This window comes from Saccostrea cucullata, unplaced genomic scaffold (assembly GCF_032062105.1).
Source record: "Saccostrea cucullata isolate Sc308-1 unplaced genomic scaffold, CSIRO_AGI_Scuc_v1 ctg108, whole genome shotgun sequence".
Lineage (NCBI taxonomy): Eukaryota > Metazoa > Mollusca > Bivalvia > Ostreida > Ostreidae > Saccostrea > Saccostrea cuccullata.
The window spans coordinates 282512-300060 of NW_026935861.1; the positions used below are offsets into that span (position 1 = coordinate 282512).

Below are 17549 nucleotides of genomic sequence, written 5' to 3' on the forward strand. Positions count from 1 at the left end.
TTATGATGCATGTAATATTTAGCTTACTGTTTTGACTATACCATTGTATATATAGATTTGAATTTGATTTTTCCTAGAAGACATGCAATGAGGGATTTAATTTTCCCGTGTGTCTTTATTCCGTTATTTATGCCAGTTAATCATCAACTAAACCAAGAATGACTCTTGTGATCATTTCTTTACTTTTGATGATTGACGAGCATGCAAACAGAAGACGCGCGATCGCTGATGATTTACATGAATTTATATTGACTTTAAGCAAAACATATATACGTGTAGATATAAGATAGGTTCCGCGCCTTGAAAAGAGGCACTGGGGAGAAAATCTTCCTTGAAATATTTAAGCGTACTGTCTTCCCACAAATTTTTACTAAAATAGAAAATTTGGTGTTATGTCATAACACCAAATTTTCTTATTTAAATAAAAATTTGTGGGAAGACAGTGCATAACATGTATGCTTACTCTTATGTTGACTCCTCTCGGGCGAAATGATACATATTGTCTACTCATTTTTTCTAACCCTGAATTAACCGTTTCATCCAATATGTGAAATATTGAATACTTTTTTATTTTTAATTATAACAGCATGATGGCCACAACAGTTGACTTTCATTCTAGTATACAAAGATATTCCACTGTAGCGCAAAATCATATTATGGGGCGTATCTGAATGGTGTGCAACCATATAAATTCTTTAAATAAATCAAGGATCACTACATGCGCATGAAATATAAAGATATGAAAAGTAACCAGGCTCCAAAGTTTACTGAGACAATACTGTCTGTGAGCAGAGCAAGTGGGGGCCTTTAAAATAGCTAGAACTGCCCGAGAGGAGATAAAATAACAGTAAGCACACATGTTATGTACTGTCTTCCCACAAACATAACACGAAATTTTCTATTTTAATAATTAATTTTGGATTCATATGATCAGCTTTATGAAATATATGGATATAGAAACAGTATTCAGTCCATTCAAACAAGATGTACATATTAGGAGCAGAGCGAACATGAACCTCTAAAACATCAGAGGTGGGATCAGGTGCCACGGAAGAGCGAGTATCCCCTACCCACCAGTCACACCCGCCGTGTACTCCTCGTCATGATCGGGTAATAACGGAAAAAATCTATTTACAATTCAGTGTGTAAATAATGGCCAAACAATAAGTATGAAAAACGTCAGTCAGCATTTGACTCGATGATACTAGTAAATTGTATTTGTTGACAAGGTCATAATATCGAGCATAGAACTTTAAAAATGATTACTTTAAATGAGACTTTTGATATTCTTGTTTAATCAACTTGCTTGTCAATAATTTACTTCTATTTAGAAATTGTACATAACGTAGAGCACTCTCTTACGTATTGAATCATCTGAAAGATATAGGCCTAAACTCCGTATACAGGTGATGAAGGTATATTGCTGCATAGGTAAGTGAAGTTGACAATTGAAAAGTTAAAGTAATCACATTTCTAACAAAGCTTGGTTGTTAGATGACCATTATAAGACGTCTTTTTCTAATAAAATATTCAAATATGAAACAGATATGTCAGACTTTGTGGTATCTTTTATTTCAAGTTCGCTGGGATATATCGTATCGACATATGAATACCTAATACGTGTATGTCTTCGATATATCTAAATTTCGTATTTTGAGGTCACAGCAAGTTCTTCTCATGAACAAGTTTTTTAATTAATTCTGCTGAATATATGAATACAAATACGTAACTCTGCCATTTATAGCAACAATATAAAAATGAAAAAAATTAGAAACTATATCGAAGCATTTACGAATAAATCTGAGATATGTTTAGAATTTTGGTTTCCTCTAATGGGTTCCAAATGCAACCTTTTGATGTAAATTTATTTTTAAAAAATGTAATATTCTCAACATTAATTTTCATCAACAACACAAAATCAAATATAAAATAGTTTGAAGTGATTGAGAAATACATTTTTAGAAATAGGTTTTCTTTTCAGAAATAAATTTTATGTATAGCCGTTTTATGAAGAAAATTTGACACAGTGAATATAAATAACATTAATTTATTATCACAAATTAATATTGATTATACAGAAAACTAAAATAAAAGAGCCCAAAATTTTAACATTTAACACATTTATTGGCATGATTCCTTTTTAAAGTAATACTTCTGTAGCAAGAAAAAGTTATATTTAAAAACATTATGTCAAAAGTGCAAACGGGTCAAAAGAAAAACAATAGTTCTTATAATGTTACGCGTACAGATGATACAATCCACTGAATTGTTATTATAAAATCTGTGACTTTTGCTAAAGTCAATGTACTGTATATAAGATTTTGACACTATATATACTTTACCACCACGAAGAATTACATTGTAACATTACAGCATGTTTGCACATAAGATTAACTTTACATACATTATTGCATCATGTATAAAACGTAATCACAGAAATCTATATTAACATCACTGCTTTTAACCTTCAATTCAAGTCTAAAAATCTTTAATGTGTCTTCTTTTTCAAGCCTCTGAGACACCTATTGCTTTTTGTTTCGTCCGTCATCGTGCATTGTCTTATTTAACATTATCAGCTTCTGGATCAATTTCAATCTCCCCCCCTAAAACATTCATGAGTAGAGGAGACCGAAAAGTGTGGATTTCGTGGTCTTTGACCTTCTGGATTCAAAGGAATGAGACTAGTACCATAAATTTTAATGCATTTTTTTTAACAAAAAAAAATATTTTACTCCCGGACATCAATCATTTGAACTTTGTAATGATTAAAATAAGTATTGAACCCTTCATGGTTTCAGGGTAAAGGGTTCCTGAGAATTAAACAATCCCCCCCCCCCCCCCGATCGTATAGTGAAAATGTGTGATGGGGATACAAATGCATAAATTCTTTTAAAAATCTTCACTTCTGTGCATTTAGCAGATAAACTAGGTATACACAAGTAAGGGTGTCTCTTCCAAAATAAAATAAAAAATTATGATTCCAGGGTCAGGTGTTCTGCTGATGGTAGTATAAGGGATACCTGCTAAAAATAATATTTGAAGAATTTCGAATTTATGATCTAGGAAAAAGCGGTTTGGTGGGAGTTTTATTTATTATAATAGTAAAATACATTATTTCGTATAAAATATTTTGCTCTGGGCCTGGTTCATTAGCAAATAAACTAAGTGCAAAGTAATTATAAGCAAGTTAGGGAATCATGTGTAAGGACAGGACTTTGTTAAATATTTGGTGAAAATATTATCTAGAAAGTAAATAGAGTAAAAAAATGTAATAAGCAAGAGAATTAAGACCACATTCGTGAAAATTTGGACCAGACTATTTGACCAAATGTAGTCGGGATTCTCTCATAATTTGTACTATACTGAGACAGTCCTTTGCTTTTCATAGACGATAAAAAATAAACCTGAAAGATCAATTTTATGAGATATCTATGCAAGATTTGTAAAACATTTTTAAACATACGACGATCGAGAAAAAACTGAGAAAATCCGTGGATATCTCAGTGTGTTAAATAAGGGACTGTTAAATAATGGCTTAGAATAACCAGTATCAGAAACCATTCAGCAGTTGAATTAAATTGTATTTGCTGACAAGGTCATAGTATCGACCATAGAACTTATGAAATTATTACTTTAAAAGAGACGCTGATATTCTTGCTTCGCCAACTTGTTTGTCAATAAATTACCTCGGTTTAGAAATTATTCCTACGTATGCTCTTCCATATCGAATCAACTGAGAGATATAACCTCTGTATGCAGGTGACAAAGGTATATTGCTGCATAAGTAAGGGAAGTTGACGATTGAAAAGTTAAAGTCATCACGTTTATCATAATGCCTTGTAGTTAGATACCAGTAATCATTAACATCTTGTTCTAGTAAAATATCCAAATACTGAGTATGAAACAGATGTGTCAGACTCTATGGTATCTTTTATTTCAAGCTCACCGGGATACATCGTGTCAACATAAGAATGGAAATAGAAATAACTATTATAAATTGACAACACGTCGTCAATACAGCTCAACGAATTTTTAAGCTCACATGGTTTTCCGCACAAATTAAGGTCACATTGCCATATATGTAATATTGTGTAGAGACACAACAAAATGTATTTTAAAAGTACTTGTTTGCATTATTTGAGTTTTATTTCATTTACATAAACATAATTTACACAAATCAGTTAATAGAAATTTGATATATTCATGGCTGAAAAATAACGACTACTCCCATTTTGATTGATTTTTTGTTGTTTCTTGCCAATCGTAGCTGTCTTTTTCTCCGTTCTTTAGAAAGCATTATCTCTTTGCAGAAACGTAGATAAGGGCACAGTACAACTTGTGTTACTTGTATTTTCTGTATATTCTGACTCTTTAGCTCGGGATGATAATGGTATATTCATCTGTTTGACTGCTTGTGTGTTTATAAGGTGGCATTTTTCAGAGTTACCTTCTAAAATCTAGAATGCAAAATTTTAACGTTTCAAACCGTAAATGCAATAGAATTTTCCTTTTCATAGAAATAATGTACTATTTAAAAAATTAAACAATACTTTAATACCCTACCCTTAAGTGTGCTTTCTTTCTGCAATGTTATCATTTTTCGGCGCTACATTTCGACAAAACCAAGAGAAGTATGGTAAATGAGCAAAGAATTTTGAAAAATACTCACCTTTAAGAAGAAAATTAAAAATTTTCAACTACGTTATATCAATAAAAGCTCGTTTTATTTAATTTGTAAAAACCTATGGTAGAATCCTATAGTAGAAACATCGTACCATTTATTGATTAATTCCCCTTTAATACATCCACTTTAGAAACTTAAGATAATGATTCTAAAGGACTTATGTCCTTGACATTATATATGTAATATAACGTAGGGCTGTTTCATCGTATTGAAGTTAGAAAATGGTAATTTTTATAACAAAAATGTGACCTTAATTTGTGCGAAAAACCATGTGAGCTTAAAAAGTGCGTTGAGCTGTATATCTAAATATCGAGTTGAAGGTCAAAGAAAGTGTTTTCTTCTTTTCAAGTAACAGATTTTGAACAAATACTGCTTCATGATATGAATATAGAAATACGTCTGCTAATAACGGGGAGCAATTGTGCTTCATATGAATACCAAAATAGGTCTGCTAATAATTGGGAGCAATATGAAGCAGAATTTGTGCAAAATCTTATGGGTGAAAAGAAGAAGAAAACACTTGCTGAGGCCTTCAACTCGACATTTAGATATATCCACGTCATACTGTCAATTAACAATGGTAATTTCAGTTCTTATGTTGATACGATATATCCTGGTGAGTCTGAGATAAAAAATACTACAGAGGCTGACACGTCTGTTTCATTTTTAGATATTTTACTTGAAAAAGACTTAATGGTAATCTAACAACCAAGCTCTATGATAAACGTAATGACTTTAACTTTTCTATCGTCAAATTCCCTTACTTATGCAGCATGTACCCTCATCACCTGCATACGGAGTTTACATATCTCAGTTGACCAGATACGCAAGAGCATGCTCTACGTATGAACAATATCTACAACGAGGTAAATTATTGACAAACAAGTTGATGAAACAAGAATTTCAGCAGTCTCGTTTAAAGTCGTCATTGCGTAAGTTCTATGACCTTGTCAGCAAATATAATTTATCATCGAGTCAAATGCTGACTGATGTTTTTCTTACTAATTGTTAGTCCATTAATTATACCTTAAATTTCCGTTATTTCTCGATTATGACAGGGAACACCTGGCGGGTGTGACCGGTCGGCAGGGGATGCTCACTCCTCCATGGCACCTGATCCCACCTCTGATTATTTGGAGGACAATGTTTGCTCTGCTCATAATTTATTTTGTTTTATGGACTTTTGAGCATGAATACTGTTATCTCCATCTGTTTCATTGTAAGGTTTTTTAGGGAACTAAACATAATGATAAAGAACGTGAGATTCCTTGACTTACTTATCATAAGAAGAGCTTAAACGTCTCATTTTTTGTTACAGTAAGGGTTTACTTTTATTCAGATCTATGAGTTCATTTCAAAAAGTATTTTTCTAGCAGTGGTTGGTTGATTTCAGGATGTATGGGTATATATTGATGTATTAGCATATCTTAAATTAAAAATATTTATATTTAAGGCATGTTAGCTAAGTATTGATTAATAAGGAAGCTTATTAAAACCCATGGTGATACATTATCATACTAGATGGCTAATGATTCTCCTGAGGTACAGATGGGAATTCTACCTGCTGATCTGTTAATGGTCACTAAGTAAGTGATTTAGATAGTTCCATTACTATTTTGGGTTCCTACTAATTTTGGGTCAAATTTGGATATTTTTTTATCGTATTAAATGCACAATTTTTTTTTCTTGAACAGAGAAAAGTCTTTTATTTCTATTTCTTTAATATACTATAGAAGCAGAAATATTCAGAGGGATTAAATTTCGATTATTTCGTCATTATCAATTATCAACGAAAATAATTCCCATGCAAAATTTTAATGTGACTATATTTTGCATTGGTTTAATTTCAAAACAACGAAATTTTATGTCTACGAAGCCTTTTTAGATGGCAAATCAACGAAATTTTATTCTAACGAAAATCTGTGTTTCTACAGACTCGAAACATGGTTGTATGAACGCAAATATGAGCCCCTTAAAATCTTATCTTGATCAAACATAAAAAAAATAATCAAAATATTTTTGCTATCCTTCCTGGTAATTTTGACATTCTTAAAATATTTTAATTTTCATATTTTAAAGCAAGACCAAGACGCATTCATTTAGTTCTGGTTAATACCGGTATTATTTCATTGCCAAACAAAGTTTAATTTATGATGAATCGAAATCTACGTGAATAGAAATTAACATGAAGCTTTAGGGAAAAAAAATTAAAATTGAATTTGTATTGGGTAAGCTATATGGAATACTTTATTTCTTCTGTGTATTTTATACAGAAGGATGAATTCAGTATTAATTGATGCGTAATCGTAACAACCAGCTTCCACACAAAGTAGTTCGCTGTCATGCGCCTAAAAAATATCCTAGATAATGCAGTAATCCTCATAATTAAAACGTATATGAGCCATTCAAACTTTTCAAAGGGCATCGTATTTATTCAATCTTGTTTGAAAAGTATCAGAATCGTGGAAGAATAAATATAATTCGTCATAGAAAAGGAGACAGCAAAAAGTAGTTTTGGTACATTATCTTTTGATTACAGAATGTTTCGAGTACTTGATTATGGATAGGGTTTAATTGTCCACATATTTCTTAATGAAAAAAGAGGAAAGTAAAAACAAAGAGTGAGTGTAAACTGAAGAATTAAAGATTATACAAAAAGACTTAGAGTATTGTGCTTGGGGGGGGGGGGGGGAGTGGAAGACACCGACACAAGCACACAAAACAAATGGGTGTTCATATCTGATTTTTTAAAGATGAATAAAGTTCTTTAAAATATATATCAAAATTATTACAGAACAAACTTTTTTTTTACTTTTTTTGAAGTTAATTCTTATATTGCTTCAAAATCGATTTGAACTCTAAGTTAACTGTCTCAAATAAAAGCCTATTCAAATGAGATCTTAAGTTATTTGCTTAACCTAGTAAGTACCTCCAATATTTTAAGAGGTGATGACATGCAATTTATTTTTTTTTCTTTTTTGGTATTTCAAAGATACCATTTCTTCGTATTTAAAAAAAATTGTAAGTAGATTATTTAGTGCAGTTTAAAAAAAAAAAAGACTTTTTGGAAGGGTGTTAAAATCTCTTGGTTACTACATGCAGTTGGAGTAATATTTTAAAATAATTCTAATTTTTTTGATTGGCTAAAAATTAGTTTATATTGTATAACCTATGTTGCCTTTGTCACAATCTTTTGTATCAATCCGCTTGGCTAAAAATTAGTTTATATGAAACGTATATACCTATCAAAAGTACAAAATGCTCCAAAACTAGGATCAGGTGCCACACCGGTCACATGCCTGAAAAAATTCGTTCAAAAACGCACTTTGAAAAATCAATCCATCTGGAGACACTTAACGCACTTTGAAAAAAAATCATATTTTAGTCATGGAAAGATTTTATTTGTTATTTTACTTATTTGTTTCTCAAAAAACTAAGCCTAAGCCTAACCTCAAAAATGAATTGATTTACTTGTCGAAATATAAGATCCCTTCCAAATCTTTTACATAGGTGTCGGTAACAAACGGGGGAGGGGAGCAATAACCTAAAAAGGGTACGTTGCATTTTCAATGGTTTTACGATGTATATATCTTTTCAAAATAAGTGGGGGGCCCCTCCCCTGGCCCTTCGCCCAGTCTCGATGTCTATGCTATACTCAAAGCATTCATATAATTATGTGTTTACCTAAGTATGACAGTTTAAGTTGAAAGCCCCCTATACATAATTTGACTTTATTTCAATGAAAAAATTATATACCAGAATCTGTTTTTTATCATACCGATTATTTGAAGGAATATTGATCAATCGCGTTAATATGGTCGATATTAACGCACATTGAAAAAAAATTATTTTTTTCAAAGTGCGTTAGCTTGGTCCCAAATTTTAACGCACTTTGAAAAATTTTTTCAAAGTGCGTAATTTTTCAAAGTGCGTTGTAACACACCCGCCATGATCGGAAAATAACGGGAAAATCCGTCGTGAATTCAGTGTGCAAATAATGGACTAGGAATAAGTTTGAAAAACGTCAGTTAGCATTTGACTCAATGATACTTTAATGATACTTCATAATGAAAAATTAAATTATAAGGAATGAATTTAATAGCTACTCAAATTATACTAGTATAACCTGGGTTTGAGCAGTTTACGTATAAACTGCTTTGAAACGTTGCCCATACGTAGGTTATACGGTATAACGTGGGTAGCTTTTTAATTCATTCCTTAAATAATTCAAGTAAGAAATTATAAACCAGTCTTTAATCTTTTCATTTTGTCTATTGTCTTCGATCTTACATTTCAGGAGGTGGCATCACGCAAAGGGATTAAAATGTTAATTAGTTTCAAGTTAATCAGCCTAAGTACTGAAACTTCATCCATAGTAATCTGCCAATGAAAAACATAACCCCGAGCTTTAGGGAGATTGCTTTTTCTTTTAAAACCTATATACATCAATCTACGGGGAATATCATCAATAAACTGGTCTTTAATGATCATTTTCATGTTAAACCGGTCTTTAATGATAATTTTCTTGTTAAACTGGTTTTTAATAATAATTTTTTTGCTTCTATAGCTAATCATGAACATCAGTAACCTGACATTTGACGAGGAAGAGGAGGAGGAGGAGGTCTTCTCCCTGGGAGTAACCATACCTTTTGGAATCATCATCGTGGTCCTTATCTTCTTCGCAATATTTGGTAACGCTATGACCATTGCTGCTTTCCTTCGAGACAAGGGCCTCAGAAATGTATACAACATGTATCTTGTAAACCTGGCAGTTACAGATCTTATGCTTGGTCTGATAAGTATGCCATTTTACGCAGTGTATACATTAAAAAGCTACGTCTGGCCCTTTGACTATCATTTCTGTAAGACCTATATGGTGATAGACTTTGCTCTTTGTCTTGAATCCGTTCTAGCAGTTATAATCATAAGTCTAGATCGTCTCTTACTCCTCAAGCACGGACCACACTACGATCAGCGGGAAACGTACAAAGTAGCGATCGTCAAGATTTCGTTATCCTGGGTGCTCGCTGTTTCCCTTTACACTCCAGCAATAATTGGCTGGGACCTCTGGACAGGGGAAGACACCGTGGAACCGGGAGATTGTGACGTCCAGTTTGCCTACGATCTCACTTTTACAACCTCTACAGCCACAGTGGAATTTGTCATACCTTTCATAGTGATAGGTGTCCTCAACCTTCTAATATACATTAAAATTAGATCAAGGAGGCAAGTGGTAGCTCCAGCTTCAAACGCTAATCCGTCAACTAACGACAAAGAAAAATCAAGGAACCGGAAGGACGTAAAAGCAGCCCGTTTTCTGGCAATGTTGGTAATTGTTTTTGGACTAACATGGGCGCCGTATACTATTGCAACCATAATCATTTCCCTCTGCGAAAGCTGTGTAAACGAACATCTGTATGAAGCCCTAAATTGGCTGTTGTGGTCAAAAGCATCGCTAAACCCATTTCTGTATGCTTACAACAGTGCCAGATTTCTCAAAAACTTCAAAGAAATACTGCTTTGTGGAAGGAAGCGAAAAAATGTTATTTCCAATATCGGGACAATTTCAAATAACAAGACTGAAGAACAAACGGCTTAAAATGATCCTAAACTATTGCACAATATGTAAAGGAAGATGGGGTAAAGATTGTCAAAGACAACGGAATCGAAATTTCAATATTCATTAACTCTGTAAATGATTGATTGATTGTATATTGTTTAACGTCCTTCTCGAGAATCTTTTCACTCATATGGAAACGCCGCCATTTGCCGGTGGATAGTTGCAAATTTTAACCTATACGTGGCATGAAGCGCCATTGAGCAGAAAGGGATCTTTTTCGTGCCAGCACCTACTGCGACACGGGACCTCGGTTTATACGGTCTCATCCGAAGGACTGGACTCCACGTCCAACAGTGAGATTCGAACCCGCGACCTAAGGATTATCTCCTTCGCGACTCTAGAGCACACGCTCTAAACACTGCGCCATGCGGGCGAAATGTAACAATTGACAAATCACAAATATTGAATGTATGTACACTTTTTGAGTAGCCGACGTGACGGAATGGTTTAAGTAATTGTTCTGGGGTAAAAAGATTTTTCTTACATCGCAGTTTTGAAACGTCTCTAAATGAGACCCTTGCAGGTTTGGACAAGAAAAATATCCTTCACTGTTCAAGGATCAAAGTGGTGTGCAGTAATCCATCGACAAGTGGTGGCGTCTCAATTTGTATGAAATTTTTTTGAGGCAAACAAACATATTTTTTTTTTTTTTTGAGAAAAAGGCAGACATGAAATCTATGGAGATAACGAACAGTATCTTAGCTCAAAAGTCCATTAAACAATACAAAATAGGAATAGAGCAAACACGGACTTCCAAAACGTCAGAGGTGGGATCAGGTGCCATGGAGGAGTGGGCATCTCCTGCCGACCGGTCACACCCGCCGTGTGCTTTTTGTCATGATCGGGAAACAACGGAAAATCCGTCGTAAATTCAGTGTGTAAATAATGGACTAAAAATTAGTATGAAAAACGTCAGTCAGCATTTGACTCAATGATAAATTGTATTTGCTGACAATGTTATTGTATCGACCATCGAACGTACGAAATGATGACTTTAAACGAGCCTGCTGATATTCTTTTTTTCATCAACTTGTTTGTCAATAACTTACCTCCTTTTTAGAAATTGTATGTATGTAGAGCATGCTCTTGCGTATCGAATCAATGAGATATATAAACTCCGTATGCGGGTGATGAAGTTATATTGCTACATAAGTAAGGGAAGTTGAAAAGTTAATCACATTTATCATAGAGTTTTGTTGTTAGATTACTATTAACGTCTTTTCAAGTAAAATATCCAAATATGAAACAGATGTATCAGACTCTGTGGGTTTTTTTTTAATCTCAAGCTCACCAGGATATATCATATCGAGATAAGAATGAAAATTACCATTGTTAATTTACAATACGTCGTCGATATATCAAAATGTCAAGCGGAAGGCCACAGCAAGTGGTTTCTTCTTTTCTGCATAACATTTTGCACAAATTCTGCACAAATTCTGCTTCATATGACAACAAATATAGGTCTGCCAATAATGGGGCGCAATCGGCACCCATGGGAATTCCAATAGATTGTTGGAAGACCTGGTCTCCAAAAACAACATGGATATTACTAATCAGAAACTCATCTTTTTGAAATCTACTTCAGAGTACTTGTGTGTGCAATCAGAAAGTTTTTTAACAAAATAATTCTGCAAATGACTAATGACAAGGTAAGTAGTTGAAAAAGCAGCTGTCGATGATATCAAATGCCTGGACTTAAATTTTTCATGGGGGAATGATTGTGTACGAATATATCTAAATGTCGAGTTGAAGACCTTAGCTAGTGTTTTCTTCTTTTCTGACTTTTCAAGTATGATATTTTAGACACATTCTGCTTCATATGAACATAGAAATAGGTCTGCCAATAACAGGGCGCAATTGGTACCCATGGATTTTTTAAATAGATTGTTGGAAGACCTGGTCTCCAAAAACAACATAGATATTGTCAATCAGAAATTCAAGCATCTTTTTGATGTCAACTTCAGAGTACTTGTGTGTACAATCAGAATTTTTTTAACAAAATAATTTTGCAAATGACTGATGACAAGGTAAGTAAATTTTCGAGTTTTTTTTATTGAAAAGCAGCTGTCGATAACATCAAAAAGCCTGGACTTAAATTCTTCGTGGGGAATGGTTGTGAATAAAGTTGAAAAGTCGAAAGTATTTAACCTGTTGATTTTGGTGAAATCTTGTGATTTCAAATTGTCCAAAAGTTCCTTGGAATTTTTAGGTATCCACCTCTGATTCACACCACTTATATATTGTTGCACAACACTCTTGAAGTTTCTCCTTCACTACCGTTAATATGTCAGTGAGGAATAAAGAAAGAGGCTTGGTTGAATACTTACAGGAACCCGCTATGTATGTTTGTTTGTAAGGATTTTTATGAAGTTTCGGAATCCAGTATAGATATGGTAATTCAAATTCATTTTAGTTGTTTTGGATATTAAAAATATTAAAAACTAAAATGATTTTGAAGAATTTCTTCCTTAGAAAGAAGGGAACTTTGAGTATAATTTTAGTTGGATTACCACTTGTAAAATTAAATCCAATTTCTTCTAAAAATACAATTTATATAACAAGCCTTAACTAGATAACGAACAGTATTCTAGCTCGAAGGTCCATTTAACAATATAAAACTGGAGCAGAGCGAACCCGGACCTAAAAAAAAATCAGAGGTGGGATTAGGTGCCCTGGAGGAATGAGCATTCACTGCAAACCGGTCACACCCGCCGTGTGATTGTCGAACAACTCGTAGTTTTGAGACATATATATGTTTATTTCAAAGATTGGATTCAGAATATGTTATTACAAAGTGAATTTCATAAACATTTCTTGTAATTGTGACTTCAAATTCGAACCACTAGTTTTCGAAGAAAAAAAAAACATACATCGTTTGAGCACAAATATTGTTATGTGTATTATTTATTTCAAAGGTAATAATACTTAATTCATTCACTTTGTTAAAATTTGTTAAATGAGGTTTTTTTTTCTAGTGGATTTTTAAAAGACGTGTATTTTGTAAATATTTTTCTAAAACTTTAGGTCGCCCGCGTGGCACAGTGGTTGATCTATTCTAGAGTCGCGAAGTAAGGAGTCAATCCTTACGTCGAGGGTTCGAATCCCACTGTGGGACGTGGAGACCGGTCCTTCGGATTAGACCGTATAAACCGAGGTCCCGTGTCGCAGTAGGTGCTGGCCCGAAAAAGATCCCTCCCTGCTCAATGGCCTTGAGTGCCGAGTATAGGACAAAATTTGCAACTCTCCACCGGCAAGTGGTGGCGTCTCCATATGAGTGAAAAATTCTCGAGAGGGACGTTAAACAATATACAATCAATCAATCTATCTAAAACGTTAGTTGATTTGATTCTTGGCCCATCATAAAAAATAAACCTACGACTAAAGCCAAAATATAATATTGCGAACAACTTTACTATAATTTTAAAAATGGTTTAAGGGAGCCGACAGCGGTTTTATTGTATGAAAACTACCACAGAGAAACTCTTTATTTTTATACTATATATAACTTACATTGACAATATACGTTTTGCTCAACTTATGATATTTGATGAGTAATACCATATTGTACATTATATGTAAGAAACACAAAATTCTACCATCTTGTTTCCAGAGGGAACATCTCAAAATGCCAAAAATTAACGAAACTTTCCGTTTTTATAGAGTACTATAAAACATGATGGATGCATGAGGATTTATACATAAATTGTAAAAGTGATGGAGAGATTCTCGAACTTCTTTGTTTTAAATTTCAAAAGCACATATTTATTACTTTTTCTTTTATAACATTTTCACTACCACTTCTTTAGGAGCTTCATGTTATCATAATGTCAATTTCGTAAAACTTGCAACCTATTGATAAATAACTCAGTGATACAATGATGTCAACAGACTTGCTTAAAGTCAACATTTTGCACATTTCATGCTCGATATAGTCATATTGTCAACAAATACGAGTTGAATGTCAACTGACATTTTTTAAAATAAATTGTTTGGCCATTGTTATCACACAAAATTGCCGCATAACTAGTCCATTTATCAGTCCTTTTAAAGGTAGATTACCTTCTCCCCAGGAAATGTACAAAATAAACACTTTTTCCTATTTTGCATTCCGGTTGGTTTTTGGAGGGTTATTCTTAAATTTGCTTTGCAATATTTGAAAATCATGCGCTTCTGTCATAAATCTGAGAAATCGTTTTCTCTTTTAAAAAATAATTTGAAGTGTTGCAAGTTATAGTTTATACGCCAACGGCGTAAAGCACGATATGAACTGAAAAGAAGGAACGTAAAAACGTATTTATTATTTTCTTTTTTGTAACTTGTAAATCATTTATTAAAAAATACGTATTTATAACTTGTAGGAAAAGAATAAAGGTATTTTATTGAAAAAAGAATTGAAAGGAAGTGTTTCCGAAACTTCTAATGATTTTATTTATTTTTAATTTATCAAAATAGAGGAGCGTTGTCTGCATCAGCATTTGACTTCAGTCTATACACCCACAGTCTCCTTTGATTTGGCTCCTTCAAAGCTTCACAATTTTTTATTATACAGACGGATATATTCAGCATTAAAACAAATTAATTTTTCTTGCACGCGAGCATGCTTTTCAGTGATCAATTCTATGATAGTATGTTATACTAGGTAGTAAAATTTTGAAATTTAAAAGTTGAAAATAAGAAAGATTTTTGGTGGTTTTCATTAATTTTCGTAAATTAGTGAACAACACCAAAACATGCTTCCTTTTTTATTTCATATATTGCAATGAATTGCAATGCCATGATTATATTAAATAAAAAAAAAATTGGTCTAAAATCTATACGACCTGTTCTGTTACACAAGTTGACCTACCATAGGTACAAAACTCAAGTTTGTAAAATCATGACACCCAAGGGTAGAATAGGGCAACAATTAGTAATCACAATTTTACATAGGATTGCATGAGTCTTTTTTTCTTTTTTTTAAATCTTTGCAAGAACAGCCATTATTTTTGTTTTTATTTTTTTTTGGTCATCCTAAGGTTGTGTACGTTCAACTTTGTATGAATCTTCCTTCAGGAGTACCATTCAGGGAAGCTCAATTAGTAGAGCGCTCGCTTCGTGATCGGGAGGTCGTCGGTTCGAATCACGGTCGCGACTGACTTAAGTCGATGAAAACATGCATTGCAACTGTTCCTTCGCCATGCGCTCGGCACTTTGACGTGAAAATTGCGGGTCCTTCGGATGAGACCTTAAAAACAGAGGTCCCGTATCATTGGCATAAAGAATCCTCACTGCTCAATGACCCTGATCGGGTGCCGAGTAAAGGTCAAAATTCGAAGCCTTTCACAGGATATGGTCTCTACATGAGTGAAAAATTCACGAGTGGGACGTAAAACAATGAAGGATAGCGAGTGAGCAATCAATCCCGACTAGTTATAAACAGAAAAAATGTAAAATCTTTCAAAGCCCAAATAAGGCATATCGACATGGATGCAAGTTTGTTCAAACCATTCCCCTGCCTCTCCTGGCGGCAGTGGGTTGTTCCACATGAAACATATGGAGATAACGAACAGTATTCAAGCTCAAAAGTTATTAAACAATACAAAATAGGAGCAGAGCAAACACGAACCTCCGAAACATCAGAGGTGGGATCAGGTGCCATAAAAAAAGTGAGCATCCCCTGCCGACCGGTCACACCCACCGTGTGCTCCATGTTTTGTCAATTAGGTTGATGCTGTTGCATGTTGATTTAAATAAATTGCAGGGATTTATGTCCTGATAAGCTAAAAGTAAAAAAAAAATCACTAATTAAGTCTTCTCTAGGAATTTTTTTTTCATTTTAAATACCTTTATCGTTTGCCTGGAGACAAAATTCTACTCCTCTATCGCCTCTCCGCAACAGCAACACTCTTTTGCCTTTTAAGAAGCAGTCAGCGAAATACAATTCCTGTAGTAAAATAATTGGCGTGTTGATAAGGGATCCTACAGTCTGATTTTCTATGGTTTGTTTTAAGAAACCTTGGTCTGACACCTGGCCCTAGGTTCATGAATCATCTAAAAAGCAAAAGTCAAAATCTTTAAGTTATAACTGAATTATGGAAGTCAATCAAACCGAAATCAATTGTATGTTTTTATGTTTAATATTTATTCACGAAAATTTTGTTATTTGATAAACATGATGTCTTTAACTTTTCAATCGTCAACTTCCCTTACTTATGCAGCAATATACCTTCATCACCTGCATACGGAGTTTATACATGTACATCTCAGTTGATTCGATACGCAAGAACATGCTCTACGTATGAACAATTTCTAAAACGAGGTAAATTATTGACAAATAAGTTGATGAAACAAGAATATCAACACTCTCGTTTAAGTCGTCATTTCATAAGTTCTATGTTTGCTATAATGACCTTGTCAGCATTTATAATTTCTATCTGAGTCAAATGTTGCTATAATGACCTTGTCAGCATTTATAATTTCTATCTGAGTCAAATGTTGACTGACGTTTTTCATACTTATTGTTAGTCTATTATTCAAACACTGAATTGACGACGGATTTTCCCGTTATTTCCCGATCATGACATGGAGCACACGGCAGATGTGACCGGTCGGCAGGGGAGGCTTACTTGTTATGGCACCTCTTCACACCTCTGATGTTTTGGAGGTCCTTGTTTATTCTGCTCCTATTTTGTACTGTTTCTTTTTTACTTTTGATCTTAAATACTGTTCGTTATCTCAAAATGTTTCATTTGCAAACTTGGAGAGCAATTCAATCATTAACCAACATTTTACAAGCGATTTAAAATTTGACTTAAGATTGAGCCTGTTTCGTAATCTTAGGGAATTTTTCCTTCCCTAGAAGTGAAAATCAATTGTCTTTCAGATGAGACCATAACAACTTACGTCCATCTTATGGAGTATCTTTCATTTCAAATTCAAATAGATATATCAAATTAAGGAAGGGATAAAAATGAATATTGTTATTTTATAAAACTATCGTTGATATATTTAAATGAGGAATTTAATAAGAAGAGATTAGAAATCACAAGAATTTACCAAAATCAACAGCTTAAAAACTTACGACTTTTCAACTTAATAACCAACCAATCCCCACAAAAATATAAGTCCAGGCTTTTCGATTTCTTTGACAGCTGCTTTTTCAATAAATATGGAACTCGTAAATTTACTTACACCTGGTCATTGGTCATTTGCAGAATTATTTTGTTTAAACACATTCTGATTGCACACACAAGTACTCTGAAGTTG

The 17549-nt window shown here is 33.5% G+C and overlaps 1 protein-coding gene across 1 annotated transcript; it reads left to right on the top strand.

Annotated features, from left to right (window-relative positions):
* The first annotated feature begins 9257 nt into the window (after positions 1-9257).
* Positions 9258-10283, top strand: LOC134244014 (histamine H3 receptor-like). Its single transcript, XM_062726265.1, has one exon. The coding sequence runs from the start codon at positions 9258-9260 to the stop codon at positions 10281-10283; it is 1026 nt and encodes a 341-aa protein (XP_062582249.1).
* Positions 10284-17549: the final 7266 nt, after the last annotated feature.